This window comes from Agelaius tricolor, unplaced genomic scaffold (genome assembly GCF_023055355.1).
Source record: "Agelaius tricolor isolate 1412-34295 unplaced genomic scaffold, bAgeTri1.0.p SCAF_3, whole genome shotgun sequence".
Classification (NCBI taxonomy): Eukaryota; Metazoa; Chordata; class Aves; order Passeriformes; family Icteridae; genus Agelaius; species Agelaius tricolor.
Genome location: NW_027269263.1, coordinates 8,165,009 through 8,189,997, shown reverse-complemented (window position 1 = coordinate 8,189,997; position 24,989 = coordinate 8,165,009). Strand labels below are relative to the sequence as shown.

Here is a 24,989-nt window from a genome sequence, read left to right as displayed (position 1 = left end):
ACAGCCTTCCTCCTCCTGATCAACATCAGCTGTTTTCACTTTTTTCAAGTCAACACATGGTTTTCAGTTCCGCCTCCAGCCCGTTCCTTCCCACTGCAGCTGCGTGTTCAGCCTCAGGTGGGTTTCACCGCGGGGTCACTCCCCTTGGACAGATATCAGACATTCTCCAGGATGTGCTCTTTGGATGTCAAACATCAGACAGAGAAGGCTCTGGCAAGGCACAGCAGCTGAGGGATTTGTCCTTCAGTAGGACCTCTGGGGCTGCATCCAAAGAGCTCAGAGAGCAAGAGACACCACTCTGCTCATCAGACACCAGAGAGAGACACCCAGTACAGGGAAAGCATGAGAGAACATGAACCTCACACTGGGATATGAGCCTGAGCATGGAGAAAGGGATGAAGGTAAAGGAAGAAAAGGAGCAGGAAAGAGTAGGTCAGAGCTCCAGGGCAGGAAGATGTAGAAGAACTGCAGATGATGTACGTGTGCTTGCATCTGGTGTCAGCCATGGAAAGCACAAGGGGAACTGGGTGGGACACATAAATGATTTCAGGAAAGGTTAGTAAAGTACTGATATGAAAGACCCCAGATTTGGCTTAATAAGAGTCACCAAAGGGGGTAAAGGAGACTGGAAAGCTGTAGCCCAATATCAGAGGACAGGTGAAAAAATGAAGGAGCTTGACAAGTATCTATCTTGCTATTTGGGAAAATGAAGTCTTACAAACTGTGCCAAGGCAGGTAATCTTGCTATATTTTCACGATGAAGACAAATTCTCTTTACACTTATTTTCTCCTTGAAGGAAGCTCTACTACACATACCTGTGCAAACTCATATTGATAAACACTAGAAATAAATTACTGTAAATTTTTCATACCTACAAAACCCAGCAGCTTTGCAGTGGGGAAACTGAGCGGAACCATTCTCATAGTTCTTACTATGGAGTCAGAATCCATCCCACTGAAATTATCAATTATATAACATGCATCTGAAGTGAATCTGTGCTTTGGGTGCAAATACATGCATACTTTTTTCAGAAGAGCTGCTTCTTTGTGCATCCTGAAACTGCCTGTAAGGTAGGAAGTTATTTCTGAAGTGATCAGCAAGCCTGTGGTGGCAGGTCAAGATAGCCAAATGTGATGCACATTAAACACACTGGATCCTGCTCATGTGGCAGTAGGATGGGGCAAGGAAAGGCAGAGCAGCGGGGGAAAGTATCCCCAGTAACTGCCAGCAGTAGAGAAACTACTGGGTTTTAGCTACTCAGCCAGTAAATTCATTATGGTAGCCAGTATTTTGTGTCCTGTGTTTGTGCAGCACAAGGCACAGCCCTATCCATGATAGGGAGACTGAAGGCCACCTTGGAAAAAAACAACAATGAGATGAAGATGGTGACAACTCTGATTATAGCCCCTGTGCAGGACAAGACAGACTCCAAAACTAGTCTTGTTTACCTTCCCCACACACCATGCCTTGCCACCTGGTGTATTTTTCAGTGAGATAAACTATTCTTTCCTCTGTTTGTGCCTTTCTCTTTCTTTCCTAACTCCTTCTCTTTTCACTAGCCTTTAATATCTCTTTTACTTCTTTATGGCTTTTACATGCTTTTGGTCTTCATTCCTTCCCTTTCTCCATCCCTTTTCTTACATGTGTCCACTCTACTCAATGGTAATGGCAAGACAAAGTGAATTATCAAACAGATAAAATACTGCTCATGCCAAATCTTTGTAATCATCTATTTTGCCTCCCAGCTCCTGCTGTTTTGTATTTATTTTGCAAGCTTATCTCTCACCCTTGTTGTTACATAATAATAGTAATAATATCACCAGTGTATTACCACCAGTTCACTGTTTGGTCAGTCTGCACTGTCAGAGGTTGCCTGGTAGCAGAAGGCACTGGCTGAAGGAAAAACAAAGTTCTGTCTTGCTAGGAGGAATTCCCAGTGTCTCCTGTTTTGGAGTAAAGTGGTGTGTGGGGGTGTGAGAGCATGTGTGTGCCCAATGACGTTCCCCTTAGGAATATGCAGTTGCATCAGCATCGGTTACCTTGGGCCATTTCAGAGTCCAAACTGCTGGAGCTTCCCTGTCCTCTTTGAAGTACTGTTTCAGCATACCGAGCATGGGTTCAGCCCCCTGCAGTGACACTGCCAGCCAGGTTTTCCCACTTGGCTTTCAACCTTCCTCATGTGCCTGATTCCCTGGCCAGTGTGAGCACCTGGGCTTTAAGTCTGTTAGTCCTGCTCTGGGCTTTTGCTGCAGCACAGAGCACCCCCTCTCCTTTCAACAATATGCAGATATGTGTTGATGTCCCACCTTGCTTTTACCTAAAAATACGTGTTCTGCCTCCAAAACACACTTTCTTTGGGTATACACACACACATGCACACACCACATGTAGTCCATTCTGGCTGTGCTCTCAGCCACAGCTCACAGGGCTCTTTGCACTGAAGTTGGCAAGCTCCCCTGGCTGGCATGATGCGAGTTCAAGGGGCCACGGACTTTGGCTGCTTTTCAGACTGCTCTTTGCCACCCATTTGCAGAGTGGCGGCCTCCCTGGAGCTCTTAGTCTTTGTGTCTGGGCAAGGATGTCCCTTCCTGTGCCAGAACACTGGGCCTATCCTTGGCCTGCAGCTCCCTGCTTCCCTGCTGTTCAGGATGTCCCAGTGCATGTGAGGGTGCAGTAAGCAGCGGAAGGGGAATTTTCTAAGCTGGTGGAAAAAATTCCCAGATGAGGATTCCACGAGTATCTTAGGTGGTTTGTGTGTGTGTGCATGGGAGGAGGTATCCCCCTTATCAACACCGTGTATGCATTGACCAGAGATCTCAGGGTGCTCTAGCTCTCCCTTACACCCCATACAGACAGAATTTCCTCGCACGTCCCTCTGCATCGTGCTGGCAAAGCCACCCAGCCGTATCCTCTCTCACCGCAGAGATGGGCTCCCCGAGACATCAAGGCTGCACGCCACCCCTCTCCACCCGGATTTTCCCGGCTCCTTCCCTCCTGGGCGCGGGTGGCCGGGAGGTGGCACTGTGTCCTCACGGCAGAGGCGGCTGGCGGCAGCGGGGACCCGGGACCCGGGCTGTCCCCACTGCCTGCCCTCCCCGGGAGTAGCGGGGGATCCGCTTCCCAGCCTGCGAAGGCATCACCCAAACCTCTCCTACCCCTCCTGCCAGGGGACCACCGCTTCGGAGGAGCCGGGAACAACCCACCCACTCCCCACCCAAAATATTCAGCTCTCCAAAAAGTGGCGCTGGGGGTATGCGGGAGGGCAGCCCGGTGTGATTTATCCCCCGGGGCTCTGACAGACGCACCGCTCGTGGCCGCACAATGGGGCCACCCGGCAGAGCCGGCAGCCAAGGGCTCCGCTCCGCGGGCGCGGAGGGCAGCGGGGCAGCGGGCGGGACCCGCGGGAGCTGCGGAACGGCGAGCAGGACGGGGCCGCGGGGGGAAAAGCTGCTTCGGCGGCTGGTTTGGGGTTTTGTTTGTTTGTTTGGTTGGGGTTTTTTTCCTGTGGTTTTTTTTTTTTTGTTGTGTTTGTTTTTTTTTTTTTGTGTGTGTGTTTTGGTTTTTTTGGTTTCTCTTTTTTTTTTTTTTTTTTTTTTTTTTTTGCAGCCCTATATGCAAACTGTCACTTCAGGTTAGCACAAGACCTGATGTAGCTCATTAGCATGAGCTGTATCTAATACGCTTAAAACCTCTAATTATTTATTATGCCCTAATTGGCAGCCCAAGAAATGTCTGCAAAGTGATGAGTGTTCATCCCAAGACGCCTTTCGAGGAGGATTCAGCAGTGTCCCTGGTCAAACGTCATTTTTAATTCTTCATTCAGGCACAGGCTTTATTCCTCTTGTAGAGATACAACACCAAGAAAACTCAAACTTGCTACCCCAATAACCCACCTCCTCCACCCTGGGCAGGACGGTCAACAATTAATCAAGAATAAAGTTTCATGGTTAAGTTCTTATTTCCATAAAGGGATGCTTAGGAAGAGGCATTAAACTTTATCAACTATGCAAAAGTGCAAACACACCGTCCTTAAAAATTACTTACCCGAGGGACCATCTTGCCTTTTCAGGAAAAAATCTCTTTCCTGACTTCTGAATGTAGCAAATGTTGAAAATTATATTCACATGGAAACTGTTTCAAAATAAGTTTAACTCTCTGGGGTTGACCCCCCCACACTCCACTCAAAGTGCTTTTTTTTTTTCTTCCCTTCCAAGTCTGTATTATGTTTCTTCAGGCCGCACCAACTATTTATTTATCTTTATTCTTTCTCTCTTTCTTTTCATTCATTATTCTCTCTCCCTCTCTTTTTTTCCCCCCTTCCTTGTGTGTGTGGCTTCTCGGTCTGATCTGTAGCTTGTTACCACCCACTGCACGCTCTCTCCTGCAGCCGAGGTGTTTCTATACAAACTTCAGCGTCCAGTTGTCATATTAATTATTACACTGAGTAATGACTGAAATAGTCAAAATAAGGGGAGACTCAAGAGAGCTTTTTCTTGCTGCTCAAAGATTCAGCAAAGAAGCCTTGCAACAAAGCACTAATTGGTCCCCAGAAATACTCTGACAAGGCATGGAAGATAGGTTTCATAAAGCCCAGCAATTGTGAAGGGGGAAAAGATCCTTGAATAGACCCCACGCTTCTTTTCTAAACTCTCTTGCTGAGCAAAAAATGGACTGCTTCTTGAATACTGGACTGATCTTGAATGCTATACCCAGCAGAGAAAAAAATGCACCATTTATTGTAAGTTTTTTTTCCAGCTATTCATGTGTTCTATGTGGAGAATAAGCTGGTTTTGTTTACCATGAAAGACCTTTTACTTTATTTTCACTCTTGGGGGGGAAGCTGGAAAGGCGAGGGGGAGGGCGAGGGGAGGGAGAGAAACACATGTGCCCAAATCCAGACGAGCTGCCTACTGTAACAAAATGGAGTGTAACAAATCCTACAGAAGTCCCGAATGTATCGATTCTTTGAAGATCTATATAGATTAACGACTTTCGTTCTGCTTTTCCAAGACAGCATTTAATCATAACGTAAATGGCCTTTAAAAAAGAAAAGAAGTGGCAAGAAAAAAAAAAAAAAAGCATACCAGAGCTGTTTTTTTTTTTTTTTTTAAAAAAAAAAAAAAGCAAGGACTTCAAAAGGCCTCATGAGTATGTCTACAATTTAGGCACACAAAAAAGTCACTAGAAAATAATGACAATTCAAGATTTAAAAATAAATAAATAAATAAAGACTGAAATAAAAGTGCCAAATGAAAAAGGCAAGGGCTATTTATCATTATATTAGAATTAAGAATGTCAAGGTGCAGGTGCAGGACTGTGCATAGGAGTGGGTGGAGGCGGGGGACCTTGGAACAATATTTATTATTTAGGAATCTGGTCCCTTACTCTGCACAGTGAGGACACAGAGGAGCTGGTGAGATTGGAATTACCCCAGACATAAGGGGTGAGTTCCTTCCCCGGTGGCAGTGGGAGGAAAGAGAAAAGGGAGGAAAAGGCTCTGCCCCCCTCATCCACCCCCCACACAAACACACACCATGACCCAAATGGGTACAGGGCCACAGAGGCACAATTACATGAGTTACACTTGGTGACCTCTGGGACTCACAGGTTTTTGCCTTTTTAAGAGCCCTCTGAGACTGGAGAAGAAGGGACCCAGAAACTCCAGCCTTATTCTGCCGCTTCCAGGAAAAGGGGCAGGAATGTTCTTATGTGGTGTTTCTACACCAGTTCTGGAGGCAGGCTGAAGAATTTGTCTGTTTAAATATATATATAGTTTACTGTATAGTTTACTATTTATATATTGCAGGGCTGCAATTCCTTTGATATTTCTGTTAGCACTTCCCAAAGTCATAGTGCAGAGCTGGTGATGCGACAACTGCTTCCAGTGCAGTCTGTTCTGACATCAGACAAGGGATGTTGAACAAACCACCCAGGAGACCTGGAACTGAAAAAGGAGAGCTCCCCAAACAGGAAATACAAGCAAACATTTTATCCTGCTAAGGTCTGGCTGCCTAACCAAGAGTGGATAAAATAAGTTAAAACATTTCCCATCTGATGAGACAGTAGGCTAGAAGTCAGAAACTGGTCAGTGATCAGTGAAGAGGTCCCAAAATAAATATGACCACACAGAGCTACTTAATATTTTTCATCACACGTACTGAAAAGCTGACATGTTTAACATGACACAGCATTAAAAGCTGACATGTAACAAAATTATACAATTACTAGCTAGCAGGTGCACATTGAGGCTCCCCTGTGCTATGTTTCTGGTTAGCACTTTTTTAACTCACACACACAGCCAGGGTCAAAGATCCAGTGGCAGATGAGAACTGATTTCTACAGCTCCAGACTGCTGTAATTGAGGTCAACAACAGTACAGGGCTTACTTTTGCAGTAATTTCCATTGAAACCTTAACATGGACTGTGCAGGTCCCCTCCTTCCATGCTTTGGAGCTGGTGTGAGTACCAGGGATTAAAGCCACCTACCAGGGACTTTCTAAAACCATATCACCATGGCAAGGCTGTCATTCCATGGCTCTGCTCTTTTTGGTGGGTTAGAGAGCACACACATCTGAGTTTACAGAGTGGAAAGGAGACAGAGTAGAAGGTAGAAAATGTGCTAAAGATTTCAGAAATATGTGAAAGGCAGGAGGGCAGGAGGAGAATGCCAAGATCAGCATTCTCGGGTGCTGAACCTGGTCATGCCTTCCAGGCTGCCAACACCTCTGCAGCCCCAAGGGTCAGTGTGGCCCCCAAGCACACCAGCCTCAAACTCTCAGCACCTCAGTGCTGCTTTGCCTCATTTTCTCCTGAACCACAAGTGAGACTTCACCTGAGAGCAGTGATAATTTCCCCTGCACAGGCCAGGTCCATCCTGACTCCCCAGTTACAAGCCAATGCTAATGCCTGCTTGCAGAGCCGGTGCCCCACTTCCACTTTGCAGGGCTACACGGGGAGGAGCAGGGGGTCAGTGGCTTTCCCGGGCTCAGCAAGCAGACAGTGTGGCCTGGGAAATGGGATCTGGCTGGGAAGGGTGTGCTGGCTCCACACCTGCCAGCTCTACCCAGCACACCCTTACTTTATGAGGCAACCTCCTCCCTTGCCGTGCCGGACCGCCCGAGCGGGACGTGCCCAGGAGTGGTTTGTTCTCTCCCTCCTGACAGGCTGACCCCGCGGTGATCGGCATTCCGGAGGGTAATTCGAGGTGACTTCTCCCGAGAAGCCTCTACCCTGCTCTGCTCTCAGCCGCCCTCCTCCTATCACCCAGCCGGGCTCCCCCGCGGTTGTCGCTGGCTAATAGAGCCATCAGGCGGCCCGCGGGGCGTGTGCGGTGCCGGGCACACGCGGCTCCGGCCGCTGCAAGCGGGGGGGACGGCAGCCCCCGGCGGCGGGGCTCGGACACTGATGGAGCTCAGCATGGCAGCGCTCGGTGAGCCAAGGGAGCGATACCAGAGACAAGGGACAAGGAGAAGCCGAGGTCCCGCACACGAAGTTTCCCTGAAAGCGCAAGGGCGCTTCTCCCGCGGGCGCGCATCGCTTTGCCTGCCCTCGCCACGGGACGCCTCCGTGCCTACACATCCCGCACCGCGGCTCTCCCTCCCTCCAAACCCCGGCAGGTGCACAGGGGATGCCCCGCACACCCTGGGGCTCCGCCGGGAGTCACCGGCTGCCTGTCCCTCGGCGCGATCCGCGCCCCTCGGCGGGCGGGCAGGGCTCCCCCCTTCCCTTTCCCCTTTCCCCCTCACGCTTTCCCGCCCCTGCCCCCCCCCGCGGCGCCCACGCGCGCCGCCCCCGCCCCGCCCCCGGCCCGCGCGGCGCCCCGGCGCGGGTGTTTGCTCAGGGCCGGGAGCGCGGCACGCGCCGGGCGCACGCACTTGCGACAACAAACCCGCGAGCGGCCGGGGCGGCGCGCGGGGCGGGCGGGGGGGGGTAGGGGGCGGGGCCGCGCGGCCGCCAGCGCGTGTGCGGCGGGGGGCGCGGGGGCTCCTGTGTGTCCGTGTGTCTGTCTGTGTGTGTCTCCGTGTGTCTGTCCCTGTGTGTGTGTGTGTGTGTGTGTGTGTGTGTGTCCCGCGCTGAAAAGGCGACAGCGCTCCGCGCATCGCGGCCGGCAAAGCCGGGGAGCGTGGAAGGCGCAAGGTGCAGGGTGTGCGTGTGTGTGTGTATGAGCGCGGGGGGTGGCGGGGGGAGGCTCGTTCCTGTGTGTGTGTGTGTGTGTGTGTGTGTAGGAGAAGAGGGGGGGGCGAGCCCCGTCCGCCCCTTATAAGAGACACAATCCTCAGCCACTTTTTTGCAAAAGGGGCTTTGCAAAGCAGCCTGCGCACACGCGAGCGCCACGAGCCTCCCCGCGGCCGCCGCACGGAGGGCGAGAGGGAGGGGGGCGGGCAGAGCCGCCCGCCGTCCCCGCCGCCCGCCCGGCTCCGCCGTCCGCTCCCGTCCGTCGCCGCTGTCCCTTTCCCCTGCCGTCTGTCGCCTAGCTCTTTTTCTTCTTCTTCTTCTTCTTTTTATTTTTTTTTTTAATTGAACGTCGCAAGTTTTTCCTTTTTCTCTTTTTGATTTTTTTTTTCATTTTTGTGGTGCTGGTGGGGGCACGGGGACCGGCCGTCACTCGGGCGCCCCCGCCTCGCAGGACGCCCCCCTCGCCTATGGCCAGCGGCAGCCCCGCCAGGATGTCCAGCGCCGCCGGGCAGCCGCCCTTCCTGCAGCCGGCGTGCTTCTTCGCCGCAGCCGTGGCCGCCGCCGCCGCCGCCGCCCCGCCGGGGCCGCCCCCGGGGGCGCCGCCGCCGCAGCTCAGCCCGCCGGGCGGGCAGCCCTCCCCGGGCGGCAAACCCTCGGCGCCGCGGGCGGCCAAGCGGCAGCGCTCGGCCTCGCCGGAGCTGATGCGCTGCAAGAGGAGGCTCAACTTCAGCGGGTTCGGGTACAGCCTGCCGCAGCAGCAGCCCGCGGCCGTGGCGCGGCGCAACGAGCGGGAGCGCAACCGGGTGAAGCTGGTGAACCTGGGCTTCGCCACGCTGCGGGAGCACGTCCCCAACGGCGCTGCCAACAAGAAGATGAGCAAGGTGGAGACGCTCCGCTCCGCCGTCGAGTACATCCGCGCCCTGCAGCAGCTGCTCGACGAGCATGACGCCGTCAGCGCCGCCTTCCAAGCGGGCGTCCTCTCGCCCACCATCTCGCCCAGCTACTCCCACGACATGAACTCCATGGCGGGCTCCCCCGTCTCCTCCTACTCCTCCGACGAGGGCTCCTACGACCCGCTCAGCCCCGAGGAGCAGGAGCTTCTGGACTTCACAAGCTGGTTCTGAGCGCCGGCCGCCCTCCCGGCAGGTGGGTAGGAGCCCGCGGAGGGCCGGGGGAGGCCGGGGGGATAGCGGGGGGATAGCGGGGGCACGGACGCGGGGCCGCAGCCGCCGGGGAGGGGATGCACCCGGGGATGCCCCTCGGGCGGTCGCAGCGTGTCCCGCGGTACTTACGAGCGGCTCTGCGGCCCGACGCTGCGCTGGTCGCGGCGTGGCTCTGATCTCCTCTTACTTTTATTGTTACAGGACAGTTGCAAAAGGGAAAAACAAACAAACAAACAAACCAACAAAAACCAAAAAAAAAAACCCACTCAAAACCAGATCACACGCAGAGAGACAAAAATCCACGCAGAAAAAAGAACCTGTTGCGTTTCCCGTTCCCCTGCCGTCGGAGGGCGGTGCGGGCACGTCTCTCGGCGGGCGGGCACAGCGCTGCGCGCCGTGGGGGCGGTCAGGGCGGCCGCCCCCGGCCCCAGGGACCGGCCGGGCTTTGCAGTGCCACGGAGTGCGGCCCGGCGGAGCGGCTGTCCGGCGGGGGAGCCCCGGGCCGCGGGAAGGGGCGCTGCGCTCCTCGGCCGGCGGAGGAGCTCTTCTTCCTCTTCCTCCTCCTCCTCCTCCTCAGCAGAAGGGCGGCCCATCTCCGCACCTCGCCGCCGCCGCGGCCCTTCAGAGACTGGCGTTCATCACCTGTGGACAAAGTTAGTTTCCCCATGTCTGTGGAGATGCTGAAGTTAAGCTATGCTGTACTCAAAGAAGTCCCTGGAGCCCCGTCTACCTTCCGTCTCCCCGTGCCCCTCGATCCAAGCTTTTCCTCTCGTTTCCATCATAGAATGCTTCCAATCTTTTTTTTTTTTGTGAATTTTTTTATGATAAGAAAATCTATTTGTATCTATCCTAACCCGTTTGGGGATATATTAAGCTATTTTTGTACATAAGAGAGAGAGAGATTTATAGAGGTTTTGTACAAATGGTTTAAAATGTGTATATCTTGATACTTTTTTTAATATGTAATGCTTATTACCTCTTCATGTTTAGACTCGGTAGTCAACGTTACCTTACAACTGCCATTTTTGTACGTGGTTTTGTAAAGGACTTGGATTTCCTCCAGATGTACTTTAGCACCAATGTGTCTTACTTTATAGAAATTTTGTTAATGTATTAATAATGTCATTAAACAATGTTCAAAGTGAACAAAGTTTATGCAGCTATTGTCCAAACGCAAAACGGTAGCCATTTGTTCTCATATGCTGCCTTTTGGGAAAAAGAAAAAAAAAAAAAAGAAAAAAGAAAAACCGGACAAGCAAACAAACAACCCCCCCACCACCACTGCCTTTTCTTACTGTTTTATTACAAACTGACAGAGGTCCTGTATAACCCTATTTTATACAAACTAGTTTCGTAATAAAATTTTTTTTTTAATTAAAATGATCAGCTGCCTACCGCATGCAATTTTTTTTTCTTTCTGCCATTGACAACGATGAATGTAAGGACAGAATGTTAATCGATGTTATACCGGAGCTAAGCTGCATATGAAGTGTTTGTACCTGATGGATGTAACATATATATCTTTATCTATCTCTATATAAATATGCAAAGATCTAGCGCTATCACCATTGTTTCCTTGCCCTTCTGTGTTGCAAATGTGTATCCAAATCAAAAGGAGAGGGGATGATTAATGATTGCATTGTCCTTCCTGAAATCACTGCACATTACAGAATTCCTCCTACCTAAAGCCCAAGTCCTAAAAAAAGAGGGCGCTCCATCCCGCGTTTCGGGATGCGGTGTGACCCTGTCCCCCTCCGCGGCTCTGACCCAACGGGGCAGGAAAACACGGGGGATGGCACAGCCGCCGCCACCCAAAACACGGGGCGCTGTGTTGCCTCTGCGAGCACTGGCTGGGTAAATAAAACCGTGGCCGGGAAGACGGGAAGCGAGAGGCGAAGGGAGATAAAATTAAATAAATAAATAAAGTAGTAGAAATCGGTGGCAGCGTAGAGCTATTGGCCTTTCCAAACTTGTTATTCTGCCCAAATAGCGTGATCTGCCTGTAAAAGTACCCAATTACCAAGACTCAAAAAGAAATTGGACTCTTCCCCCCATTCCCTGCTTTTTTCTTTTTTTTTTTTTTTTTTTTGGCTAGCCTGCTTGTTGTCAGTTAGCAAGGACGTGACCAGAATTCGCCTTCTTTTCGCTTGGCTCCTGCATCACTTGCAAATTCAGTTTGCGTGCACCAAGCCAAGCGGAAAGAAAAGCTCAAAACGCATCTTACAAAAAAAAAAAAAAAAAGAAAAAAAAAAGAAAAAAAAAAAAAAAGAAAAAACCCAACAAAGACTGGGGAGAGCCAGTGTGTCGTACGGAGTTAAAAAGAAAAAAAAAAATAATAGTCCGCTCCGCTACAAATGTGCCGTCGAGTTGCGAGGGATGCGCTATTTTTAAAAAAGAGGAGGGAAAAACTTTGGTGGAGGAGCCAGGAATTTTCCCTCTGTGTGTGTATATGTGTGACTATAGATATATATATATATAAAGAGAGAGAGAGAGAGAGAGAGAGAGAGAGAGAGAGAGAGAGAGAGATATGCACGGACGCATATGCACACATGGACGCTTACACGTGTGTATTCCTGCATTGCTTTTAAAGCGTACACACGTTTGCCCCTCCGCCTCCTCCCCCCATGCCCTGAAATGATCAATACGTGATTTAATCGCGGGGGGGGGGGGAAGGGCAGAGGAGGGGGAGGACGGGACGGGAGGACGGGACACGGTGGGGTCACGAAATCCCTCATTACTTTAGCACAAACGCTCATTGTTTTAAGCGCTCGTGGAACTAATGTTTAGTTATGAAAATAATAACCGTTATATGCCGCCATCCGCTCTCCCTTTACAGCATCCCCCTTTTTATTTACCCACTTTTGCAAGTGTACAGATAAGGTATGCAAAGAAAGTGTAGCGAGTAATTTATAGCTATGAATATAACATTAGGATAATGTTTCATTCTGTTACAAAGGCGAAATTTCTCTTCCTTGTGTAGACAGGTGTTCTTTTTTGCTCACTTCTGAATAGTAAATATCCAGACTCATTAAACTAAAGGCAAAGTTACGCTGTTGTTCGCTACAATGTATAAGACAGGCTCAGAAATTCACCACCTCCTCCCTCCCTTTTCCCCTCAGCCCCCTCCAGAAAGAAAGAAAGAAAGAAAGAAAACACACACACACACAATTTTACTGAAGATAGGGAAAGGGCAAAGCAGGATTGGGGTAAATCTCATTACATCTGCTCTAATCGCTTAGCAACACAAAGCCTTTTCTTGTATTAGCGCGGAGAGCCTTTCAGCGCTGCCTGACAGACAGTATTCAGTTAGCATTAGTAAACTCCATAAATCAGGGACTTCTTTGGGCGCAGTATAAGTTTTAGAACTACTCAGGATTTGGTTGGGGGTGGGGGAAGAGGAGCGGAGAGGGGATATGCGTGCACATGAAGGCTGCTTGGCCACGGATTTATTAATTTATCTACCTGTGTGTTTATTTATTGCAATGCACGAAAACCGTCCCGCCAACAATTGCCTCTGCCAGAGTGAGTGCCCTCCCCCAAGCCACCCTCGGGCAGCGGGTTAGCCCGGCGAGGCCAGCGGCGCTGGGCAGCGCTGCCCGCGCCTCCCCACGCCCCGGCCCGCGGGATCCGCGCCCGCGGAGCCGGGGGGAGCTGGGGGGAGCCCGCCCGCGGTGTGGGGTTTACCCTCGCTCCCCATTCCTGCTCCGCCGCTGCCCCCTCCCCACAGCCCCCCGTGATGCTGTCTTATGCACAAACTTCGCTGGCGGGAGCAGCGCCCTCCGCCCCTCCCGCACAGGTAAGAATGAGGGGGGAGCCCCTCAGGCCCTGTCCCGGGGAAGGGCTGTGGGCACCGCTTTGAGCCTCCGATTGCGCCCAGCCCCCCTCTCACCTTCCCCTCAGAGAGGCGCCGGCCCGCACCCAGCCCCGCTAGCACCGGCTTTTGGGGGAGCCCCGGGGTTCATCTCCTGTTCTAATTTTTTTTCCCTCTTCTCTTTTTCCTCTTTTTTTATTTTTTTTTTATTTATTTGTTTGTTCCCCCTCCTCCTTCCTTTTTCTCCCCTGCCCCTCCCCGCGGCGGCGCAGGTCCTGCCTTTTGTGTGTGCGGGCCGGCCGGGCCGGGCGGGGGGGCCGGGCAGGCAGCGGGCAGCGCTGTCCCCGCGCGTGTCGTGCCTCAGCCTTTATCGCGGCGGCGGCGGCGCGGCGGGGGCCCGGCCCGGCCTCGGGGGCGGCGTGCGCCCTCCGCAGCTGCCGCCCGCCCGTGCTCCCCGCCCCGCTCCGCTCCGCGCCCGCCCCGCTCCCGCTCCGCTCCGCGCTGCCCGCGCCGAGCGGCGAAGGGAGCGGGCACCTGCCCAAGGAGAGGCGGGCGCGGCCGGGCACACACACACACACACACACACGGGGGTGGGGGACACGGGACGCCCTGGCTCGCCGCTCCATAATGCAGCGCGTATTACTCAGTGCATTCAGGGATTAGCTCGGCTTGAAGTGTGGGGCGATTCTGCGCCTCCCTGCTCCTCCTCGCCTCTTGGAAAGGGGAGAGGGGAGAAGCGCCCCCCAGCACCGGTCGCCCCCCCCCCCCGCCCCGGTTTGTCCCAGCAACTTCAGCTCCCAAGCGAGCGAGCTCTTAGCGTGTCAGGCCGCACAATGCGGGGCTAATTCCTGCTGCAAAAGGCAAGTGGTGAAGAATCAATCGCAGGCTTTATACAATCAAAAGGGATGATGGGCTTGGGGTTGCAAATTTTTTTTAAGTTCCCTACCCCAGTCTGAATTTCTCCTGCTCCTTACCCCCGTCCTATCAATAATCCCATGCAGGCGATTGCAGACCGAGGTAAAGCTATCATTTGTATGCGCCTGAAGATTAATTTCCCCCATGTACCAACTCAACGGCATAGTTATCTCTTTAACAGGGAAAACAGTTTGGCTCCATTGTCGGGTTGCCAAGACCGCCTTTTGAGAAAGGGAGCCCGGCTAGCCTCTGATCAAACTCAAAGGTTAGTTAAAAGACAAAAACAGCTGAAAATCTTCATGAATAATGCTGTTTCCCCGAGCCCAGTGTAGTGCAAGCGCACATTTCAATGCCAGAGCATTTTGTTATGCTGCTCGCCTAAGTCAGAATTTCACAGAAAAGGCAGAGAAGAAAAGCTCCAACAATTAGAGGGGGCCTGTCAGAAAACATTAACGCCTTCCTCGCCCAGCCTGTCAAGCGTGCTGGAAATAAAAAACGGGCATAGCGAATCGCACCTCCACCCTCCGGAGCTGCAGGAGGGAGAGGGAGGGGGAGTTTGGGACAGAGAAGTAAAGAGAGAGAGACAAATGGACAGGCCCAGGCAGTTAACAGTCCCCCTCGGCTTTGCAGTTCATCCAAAAGCTGGAAAAAGAAGGGGAAAGGACCTGCAGCTGGATGTTCTTGCTTGATATTCATCCTTCTGTTTCATGCCCCAGAACTATATTTGTTCTCAGGACCACTGAATACACACACACACTCACACACACACATACACACACAAACACAAACACACATGCACATACTCAGACCTTTACACCTTCAGCCCTTTCCTGCATCAGCCCTGCAGAGCACACGAGGTACCTGGTGAAACAGCAGCCTGGCAGAGTTGTTACTGCTTTCTGCTTTCTTCTCCCTCCAGTCCCATGTCTAAGTTTCCATGTCTGTATGTCTGTGCAGATGTCCAGGGTGGCCAGCCTGCAGCTGGGCTGAAGGAGCTCATGTCAGAGAAGCTGTGCTTATGTATAGCACCAGAGCTATCTTACTCTTTAGAATTTTTTAGGAAAATGTGTTTCAAATGTACAGTTTTAACTAGCGAGATCAACTACCTGTATGCTTGAGTCCCTTTCCCTAGTTAAACGCCTGCTGACAAAGACACTAAAATATTTAAAGCTTCTCCTGCACTGATGTTGATTTCTGTAAGTGAACATCTAGACTTTGGCTTTCCTAGCCAAAGCACAGAGTTTTACCAGTAATTTAAATAACAAAAGAACTGTGGTTCATCTCTCATTGTGAGCAAAACCTCAGACCACCACTTAAACTCTTTTTTTGTTTCTTTTGCCTTGTTGCCTTTGTTGTCTCATTGCAAAGACATGTATATGTTAATAACTGATAAGGAGCAGATCAGCACTGAGCAGCTTCTACATTCAGCCTTTTGCTGGGTGGGAAAGAGTGGGGGAGATTACTCTTGTGCATTGTAGTATTCATACAGGGGCTGAAAAAATGAAATTCCAGCAAAATACCAAGTAACTGAAGGGAAGGAGTACCTCCAACCTCCAATCTGAGGTGTTCCAAGGGTTATATCTGTAAAGGGATACAGCAACACAGTTCAGACAGCATGTGAAAGACACCAGACATTATGGTTAGAGAGCTGTGTGATATCTATACATCCTGTGGGGAGAAAACTCTAACCTTGGGGACAGGAACCCCAGCCCTCCATCCATACACACCCTGGAGCAGCAGAGTTCATCCAGGCAAAATGGTACTTGCTGCTCCCCTTCAGAGAAGGCAGGGATCTCCTGTGGCTTTGGAGTCAGATATATCCCTTGAAGGATGCATGCAAGCACTGGGACTTTCATTGGCTCTGACACTTCTGTCCTGGGGAAACACGTGCAACTGGTAGGAGAGGAGAGAAGTTTCAAGAGATGCTTTTTCTCCCTCTATCTGGCTACCTGGTACTTACTATCCTAACTACAGAGGGGTAAGATGGGTAAAAATGCAGGCATGGGAAACTAAGGACATTGATCATGGAGTGGAGCTATCTAGGTTCATTGCTGGCTGTGACTTTGCCCTGACTCAGTCCATTTTAGCCTGAGATCCACAAGTGCTAAGCAGAGACCATAAGCAGTTCCTCACAGGTGCCTGGGGATATGCAGCATTGGGAGAACACAAGAAAACTGGCAAGGGAGAGGGGTGATCCAGACTCTGCTTTGTGCAAGGTGCTGTGGGAAGAGCCAGTGCATACTAATAATAGTCTGCCTCATTTTTCTGGGGGACAAACAATCCATGCTTCCTTCTATCCCACTGCAAACAAGATTCAATCCAGTTTTTGGTCCTTACCTAACACCCAGAAAAGGACACTTACATATCCTAAAACATCAGACTAAACATCTGCATGTTGTACAGTATGTGACCTGTAAGTTGCTTAGGAGTAAAACTCCTTTGAAAATGTTACCCAACAAACCATGTATTTCAATCTTTCCTTAGACCCTGTAAACAACTACAGCAGTCAATTGCAAAGTTTTCTACTGGTCACTGCTGCTTTGTACAAATATGTGGTTTTCTTACTTTCTGCTTCTATATATTCCCAATAGCACTGGGGAAGGAAAGATAAACTTCACAAAGACTCCCTATAACCAGCTCCAGTGGCATAACCCAGGCCTTTGCGATAGGGGAGGGGAATTGTCTTCCTAAATGGAGCCCAAACTCATTTGGTTCAATTCTGCAGAAGCAGATCAATGAAAGAGCACAGTTTCCAGTTTTGGGATGAGGTCCTCCTCCCTCCCCACCAGTCACACCACTCACTTGCTCACTCTCCCCCTCCATTCTGCTGGCCACAGCTTGGAGCTATTTTAGTTGCACTTGCTGGACTGTCAGGGCTATATTACTCTGGAAGAGGAAAGGAAAAGCCCATATTAGTAAAGTGTGAAATGCAGTTTTGACTGAAAAGGGAAGCCATTTCGACATGATTATACCGTGACAGTGCAGATTAAAACCCTGCCATATGGCCTAAGATAGGTTTGGTCTTACTTTCAGGTAACAATGCATTGCTAATTAAGTGGTGATGACATTTCCAAAGGAAAAAGAAAAAAAGAAAAAGAAAAGCCACTTGTATGTGAAATAAAGACAGTCCAGAGAAGGGAAGACATCAATCGGTGCTCATAATAGTGGAAATCAGCTTCCTTTTATCATTGTGGTTTGGTCTGAATAGAAGAGAATTTGTTTGATTTGTTATTGAGTAAACAATAATTCATGTGTGCACTTGTAGATGTGAACACAGTGCTCCTGAAAGGCACCTGACTGACAGTGCAGGAGAGCAAAGTCCTGCATCACATCCAGGACAAACACAGCACGAGCAACAGCTCAGAGGGGCTCCCCACCCTGCTTTGCCAAGGCTTTGCAAGAGGGTGATGGAGGTTTCCCTGAGCAGGGTGGGAAGCCAACCTGCCTCTTCAATGGCAGTCACATTTAAGCACATACTTTAGTGTCTCTCTGTACTGAAGAGCTTTGCTTTTGCATCTCAGGGGATACAGAAGCAAATGATGGCAGAACCAGCTGACACAAAACCCACAGTCCTGTCTACAGCCACTACTGTGTCTCTGTGGGATAGCAGTAGCTTTGAGAGAATAAATGGCATAGTATCACACTGTTGGTTTACAAGCAAAGGGTCACTTTGTGCACTAAAAACCAGGCCTTTGAGAATTTCAGATGAAGGGTGTTCCTTAAAGACCCACATTTTACTTGCACATATATACATGTGCATATATACCTCCATGCCATACAGACTCCATTCAGAGCAGCTGACTCAAAAGTCTGAAAAACAGGCAGTGGGACACATTTTGCTTCATCTTGTTTTATGTTTCATACCAAACCTCATTTTAGGTTGCTCTAATGTACATCATGTGTGTCTGCCTAGTTATGAGCCCTGACTTAGCAAGAACACTTACAGTGTCTATCCTGTCAAACTGTCAAAAAACAAACAAAAAAAGAGGCACAACTTCCATACTTCCATGTCTTCCTGACTGTGTTGCTGCTCAGATGAACTCCATAGCTTCATGTGGTTCTCACAGATTTTGCATGCTCAAGATTTGAAGTTGGAACTCAGCAGCCAGTTAAGGTTCTAGACAGATATATCTCCATGGATGGGTCTGGCAGCACTTTATAATTTCTGCTCTCAATTTTTTGCTTCTTTCTCTTCTACCTCTTAAACCTCCCACTTCTCATGGCTGGGGCTGCACCAGCTTGAGAGTTATGCTTGAAGCAATTTCCAGGGTAAATACTCATTCACTAGTAAACATCTTCAGGCAGAAATTCTCACATCTCTCCCTAGCACAGTATATTGAGAACAAGTGTGGGTTGGAAGAAGATCAGCAAACCAGGAAGAAAGCACAGATGAAGCCTTCAGAAGAATCTGCTAGCAGGTACTACATACCTTAGTCCTAAATCTCCCTGGTCTAAGGTTTGGGTTCTGTCCCTTAGGGACTGTCTGGTGACGATGGTGGCCAATTTCTCCTGCCTCTGAATCCAGCAAGCCTGTAGAAAATAATGCTGGGTAAAAATGCTGGCAATTGTCTCTACATGTGCAGAAAGGAGGATGGCATGGACCTGCAGTGCCAGAGGATGCAGTGCAAGATGCTGTGGCAGAAATCATGACAGGGAGAGGGGCCCTACTGAACAGCAGTGCTGTGTACAGCACAGAGCAGGGCTCTGATGAGTTAAATGGGAGCATATACAGGAAGAGCAATGCTGAACAGATCCTCCTGACACCCAGGCAGTGGGTGTCAGATCCTCCTGGCACCCAGTCCCAGGAGACTATTCCATAGCAGCCAGCAGCACCCCAGGGCTCCCACAGGTCCCTCCTCTTGTGTTCATGCATATGTCAGAGGAGATGTGTTTGTGCAGGTAGAGATGCTTGTAGAGAAGGCTGGCAGGAGTGTGAAACAAACACAGGAGGATAATGGCTTTATTCTTACTTCAGCTTGAAGTAAGATAATGCTTACTTGGTCTCTATCTGAAGGCAGATGTGTTTTCAGATATATTTTCACTTTCTCCGAGACCCTGTGGCAATCACTGTGAAGAGATTACAATGTCCAGAGAAACAGAAACAAAACAGCTGCTGGAGAAAGCAGTGAGCAAAACTCCTTCCCTCCTCCCTTGCTCCAAGTTAAATGCCAGAAGACCACTGCAGCCCCAGGGCAGGTGAGGGGGACAATGACACATCCAAGAGGGGCACTTTGCTCAGTCTGGGCTGTCTCTTGGCTTCTCTGCATGGCCAACCCCCATCTTCTTGGCACTTCAATTTTAGTTACCACTACTCCTCTCTCTCTGTGTGGGGAACTGCTACTGACCAATGGAGCATTTATAAATAGAACAATGTTTAATTAACACAACAGTAGGACAGACTTGTTGAAATACTTCCCAGACAGCAGGCAAGAGTCCTGACAAGGAGACTATTATGGCAATTTTAATGAATCCTTCCAGAGTGGGACAGCTTCCATACACCTACATTGCAATGACTAATTTTGTTTGTGAAAATTGTATTGGTAAATGATGCAGAGTGACAATAACGTTGGGGACCAGCAAACTGAATAAAGTCACTGGGTGACTGTGTGAAATACTGCCTACAGACAGAGCAGAGTGCTTACTAAATGCAGTGCAGTCATGGGTCTGAGTGCCCAAAAGCCCAGCTACAAATGGAGTTTGCATAAGGCAGGCAAAGAAGCAATTAAATAACCCAAACAAGGATCTAGCTGTGCCAGATGACACCACAGCATGAAAAGAAGCAGGGGCTGAGCAACTACTTCTGTGAGACACAACCAGGAGCATGTGCCTTATTAACACCACTGTTAAATGCATGCTTGCTAGCTGCTGCTGCTGTTATTGAGACCACTCACAGATATCCTTGCCATCTCCCCTTCTAAGAAAACAGGAAATTAAAATTGTCTGCCCCAGTGCTGGGCCTGTGTAAGGTTCCCACCTATGATACAGCAGCCTACTTCTTCTAACAGGGAAGTGAGAAATGTGAATCAGGGGGCACTGGAAGGACAAAATGTACAATGTCAGTGCATTCCCTTGAGATCACCTCCTCCTAGTCTGGAAACTTTTCTTACTCCTCTAGCAGAGACATTGTACACAATCAGTAACCCAGTGGCCATAATCAATAAGTACTAAAGAGCTCAGAATTTCAGAAAGAGTTTTTTATCCTTAAAAATCGTAAGAAAAAGCTCCCAGGAAGACAGTCTACAATGACAAATGTGTTATATTCAGATTTTCCAGTTCAGCTCTCCACTGGTGTGCTGTACAGACAGTAGACAGCAAGGGACTCTGCAGGCCCTGTTCTTCTGACTTCATTGTTATACATCTGATGTTCTTTTTCCCCGAAGATCTAGATTTTAATGAATGGATTCAAGATATGCCTTATCTATCCAGGGAGACGGGCACCACCAGTTCTTCTCTGATTTTGCCATTTTCTCTTCCTTACAGGCATATCACATTTTTTTCTGGAGTACAACAAATAAGGTGAACTCACATTGACAACTGAAATATGTTGCAATGCATTCCAAACAAAACAGTGTTGGAAAGTGAGTTTGGAATGGAAGTGTACGCTAGAATAGTGAGAAGAGGAGTAAAATAAAGATTTTGGTGCATTACTTCAAAAATTCAGGAGCAAAATAACTTCTGAATTGTTGGGCTTAGCAATGACGTACACAAATCTGACCAAGAAAATCAATAAAATTATTGCTGAAAACTTCAGGAATACAAGGATTTCACAGAACTAGAGTCAAACTTTGCAAACTGCTTACCATAGGCTTTGGTTTGCTGAGGAAAAGATATGAGGGAGGAGGGAATATACTCTTTTTACTGCTACAGATGCTGCATTCAGAGGTGCAGGTTGCAAAAACATTGATTAATTTTTATCCCCACGCATCTGTTTCCTGTTGAATTCTTCCCTTTGCATAATGTGGAGTCTTGCCTGTCAGATTAACGCAATGCTTCACCCCCAGACAAAAGTGCTGGCCTCTGACAAATCCATCTAGAGCACACCTAGCTCCATCGGTGGGCATATTATAAAAGGTAATGAGCTTGACACCCCCTCCAGCTCCAGCTGCTGCAGCAGCGTGTAATGAGCGCTGCTCTATGGGCTCCGACGCTCGCTCTGAAGCGCCATTGAGAGCCCAGACAGCATGCCACTGAATTTAATTTACTGCTTAGCATCAGCTGGCCCCAGATGATGGAAGGTCATCTGTATGGAGGGTCAAGTGGGATAAACAGCTCCAAATCTCCCTTCTGCCCAAGGGCTCAGAGCTGGTAAGCCCCAGGGCAAGCAGGCACAGACCTGATGGGGGCATGTTGGCTGAGCAGGCTCCACAGGCAGATTCCTTTGGAGCATCTGTTCTCCCAGATGAGAAATCCCTCCCATTGACCATATCCCACCAGCATTTTCACAGAAATTTTGAGAAAATCCAATGCAATAGGCCAGGTTCCTTGGGGGAGTTAGTCTGCCATTATAGGTATGTCTTTTCTGATAGAGTAACTTTCCTACCTTCATAACAAGACATCACACTGTATTTTGCTTGTAAAGTATCAAGAATTTTCAGATCATAAAGTACCATCATTCTGTTTCAAGAAAGCGAGGCTGGAAGGAAAGTTTGAATAGCCCAGAAAGAGCCAATGCCAGAGATAGAAGGAAAAAAAATGAAAAAAAAAGGGAAGTACATGGTGATACTACCTTCAGTGTTGTACAGCTCAAGGACGTGAAGAGCCAAGGCAGTGATATTGTATTTAATTCCTCCCAGAGATTTTTTCTGCCACGCCATAAATATGTAAGTGACTCTAAACTTTGTGTGCATATATAACTAAACCCAGTCAATGAGAAAATTTAAAAGATTCATTTGTTATGTTCAACCTAAAAGCTGGACCTGCCTCTGCTGAGAGACTAACAAGTCATCCCATGCTCCAGTAGATTAATGATCTTGGAAGAGCAGGACTGAGAAATGAAGGTCTGGCAGGGAAGAGGGGCTATTTCCCAATGAGAAGATGGGTAATGCTCTTTAAGGATGTCCCAGACTTAAACCCAGAGATGGGACTATGCAGTAAGAAACAGCACAGCCAGATTCAGGCCTCTGAAAAGCGTAAAGATGCTAATGGGAATGGGGGCCTGGGGCATGGTGTGCTCCAGGCAATTTCTGCATCTGCTCTTCAAAGACACAGCCATTGAGTCCAATGAGACCACCTGAGGAGTAGGAAACCTTCCTGAGAGAGCAACACAGGCAGAATCAGACCCCCAGGGAGTGTAATATAGGTCTTTAAAAATTTGTCTCACTGTGTGGTGGCAGGTTTCTTGCTGGCTTCTCTGCCTGCACGCCTGCCCGCTGGCTGTACTGCATGGTGTGTGCGCCTGGTTTGATGCAGCCCTTACATGTGCACGTTCTTCCTCTGCTCACAGGACACCAGGGCCTTGGGACAGTCACACATGGGACTGGCAGGGCCCAAAGGCAGAGCTGCACAGCTCCCTCCATGTGGGCAGGCTGTGCAGCACAAATACAGGTACCATTGCTCTGCCTGCACACTGGTACTGCAAAGATGCATTTATGCCCCAAACGCTCCCTTTCTTTAGATATTGCCACCTCTTCCAGTGCAGACAAAGACCTGTTGTGAGGCTATGCTCCTTTTCTGTGCAGATGACAGGTGGGAATGAAGGTTTGATATAAATATTCCCTGGTCTGAAGTGGATCGGGAGCAAAATCTGGCCTAATTTTCCACCCTGAACAAACAATTTTGCTTTGCTCAAAACTTTTTCTAAAAAGAATAAGCTCAATTAAGAAAACCACAACAGCACAACTTTTAAAAAATACCATCGTTATTGTTTGTGTGGGTTTTGGGTGGGCTGTGGAAATTGATTTACGAGTCAACCACTTTTCTCTTTTCTTGCCATCTCTCGCTTGAGTGGTTTGTAGGCCTTGGCCCTTTCTTTCACTCAAGGAGAATAAGGTTGTCTATGGAAGAGGTCAGCATTTCAAATTGGTGGAGTTCAACTGCACAAATGACATAGAACTGACAAGAAAAGACAGGGGGTTTGGAGGTCATAGACTGCATAGGTCCTGGTTAGGGTTTTCGCTTTGTGATGGGACCTGGCACCAAAATGAATTAAATAACAGGCTTAAGGACTATTGAGGGAGGGCTGAATGCAAATCAAAGATAAGTAGAAGTTTTCTTTCCTAAAAGGGGAATAATTTTTTTTCCTTACCTCCCCCTTTCCATATCTGCACAGGCAAGGTCTGCATGTTAAACATGATTTAGCAGGCATTATTCTGGAGCCTTTTCATCAGGTTTCTGCAGTGATTGCCTATCTTGGCCTATGATTAATGATCTGCTGTGCAATTTGGACGCTATAATGACTCAACAATCCACACACAAACTATATAGTCGCATTCCTTTTGCAGATTTGCCAAGCTGTTACCAAGGGGCCCACAACCAAGCAGGATTGTTAGAGAGATAGCTAAACATTTCTGCAAATGCCATTCTGCCCTTATCTTGCTGAGAAGTGCGTTGGGCAGCAGGCTCATTTACAAAATTCAAAGCCTAGATTTTAGCGGTTCCTTTAAAAAAAAAAATCCGGACTGAAATAATCATTAAAAAGGCTGGTAAGAAAAGATCCTGGTATATGGCCTCTCAGTGATTATACAGACAAAATACTTTCTTTGTTTCCAAGTTTTGTATCTGATTAATTGATGCCTAATGCTATTAATGTAGTTTGAAAGCAGAAAAGTTAATCTTTGGAAACCCATGCCATAAATGAAATCTGAAAATCCAAGCAGATTTTGAAGTGAAAGCTTTGTCTTCATTTCAGTTTCTACACAGAAATAGGCTTTGGGATTTATTTATAGACTTCAACTGGATCTGTATCCAGTTAAAAACTGTCTTTAGAAAGCTGCTTTACAAACATTTTTTGAAAGCATAGGCCTTGATAAGTGTGATTTTAGAAAATCCAGTTTCTATTTATAAGGTTGTTTTAAATAGAAGTAAATGTAAAAAGAAAAAGTGAAGATAGCTACTGATGGAATCTGTCTTTCAGGCATAAGTTATCTTTAAGTTATCTTAAGATGTAAGTTATCTTTCAGACATAAGTTATCTTTATCTATATATGACTTTCAGACATAAGTTATTGTCTGAAAAATAATTTTAGGTAATACAAATATGTTCCTGTTTCCATTGTTAGTTGTTACATGATGCCCAAATAATTCCACCACAAATGAAAAGATTTCTCATACTTGCTGGGTTATAGTCACATTCAGTTTAATAATTCATCTTGTTTTAGCTTCTGTCTTTTTTGTAGGCAAGAGGGATTGTGAACTAGAAGGACAATATAGCATATCCATGCACCCATGTCCATCCATGTCCCTGTTATTGCTATTGTTGCTGTCGTTTTTATTATAATTAAAATGCCTGGGAGCTTTAAACACTGTGCTAATACTGAAGCCTCCCTCATAACAACACTGAGTTCAATGAGAACACTGTCTCTCAGTCCAGTTCATAATGCCCTGAGACCCTGGCTGCAGAGAGGCTTCATGATCCCAGATTTAAGAACAAATGTAAGTGGTTCTCTGCATCCTGGCTTAAGCAAGTAAATCACAATTTAGTTTATGTCCAGAGTGAAGACAGAGGTGTCTCCAAGCCCTTGGGAAGAAGGCCTTTCTGATTCCACTGTAGGCAACAACAAGCCTCAGAGCCCAATGTGTTAGAGAACACCTGTTTAAAGAAACATTTTAACACTATGGCACAAACAGGAAAAATACAATATGCAATTTGAAGAGTCAGAGCACTTAGAGTTTCCTACTCCTTTCCTACTGGTAGGGAGAAGGAGTAAGAAATATCCAGCTATGAACACAAGCAAGCAAAGCAGCATTTGCCCTCTCTTTATCCAGGC

General features: G+C 48.5%; 1 protein-coding gene and 2 long non-coding RNA genes across 5 annotated transcripts in view; 2 read left to right on the top strand and 1 right to left on the bottom strand.

The window, feature by feature from the left end:
- The first annotated feature begins 7,973 nt into the window (after nt 1-7,973).
- On the top strand, nt 7,974-9,587 carry ASCL1 (achaete-scute family bHLH transcription factor 1). The gene is made up of 2 exons (XM_071422346.1): nt 7,974-9,322; nt 9,541-9,587. The coding sequence occupies exon 1, from the start codon at nt 8,644-8,646 to the stop codon at nt 9,298-9,300; it is 657 nt and encodes a 218-aa protein (XP_071278447.1). The 5' UTR covers nt 7,974-8,643; the 3' UTR covers nt 9,301-9,322; nt 9,541-9,587.
- Nucleotides 9,511-24,989, bottom strand: part of LOC139587790 (uncharacterized) — a 45,769-nt gene continuing 30,290 nt past the window's right edge. For 2 of the 3 annotated variants that reach the window (XR_011678495.1, XR_011678493.1), the window contains exon 3: nt 9,511-9,981. This is a non-coding gene — a long non-coding RNA (uncharacterized lncRNA). Of the gene's footprint in view, nt 9,982-18,512; nt 18,596-19,062; nt 19,133-24,989 lie in introns of those variants that run through there. The other variant, XR_011678494.1, reaches the window with a different exon arrangement.
- The window catches only part of LOC139587789 (uncharacterized), a 47,391-nt gene continuing 35,295 nt past the window's right edge, over nt 12,894-24,989 (top strand). The window contains exon 1 of the long non-coding RNA XR_011678492.1: nt 12,894-13,135. This is a non-coding gene — a long non-coding RNA (uncharacterized lncRNA). The remainder of the gene's footprint in view (nt 13,136-24,989) is intronic.

Coding starts and splice junctions, on each gene's coding strand:
- ASCL1 (XM_071422346.1), top strand. CDS start 8,644: ATGGCCAGCGGCAGCCCCGCCAGGATGTCCAGCGCCGCCGGGCAGCCG.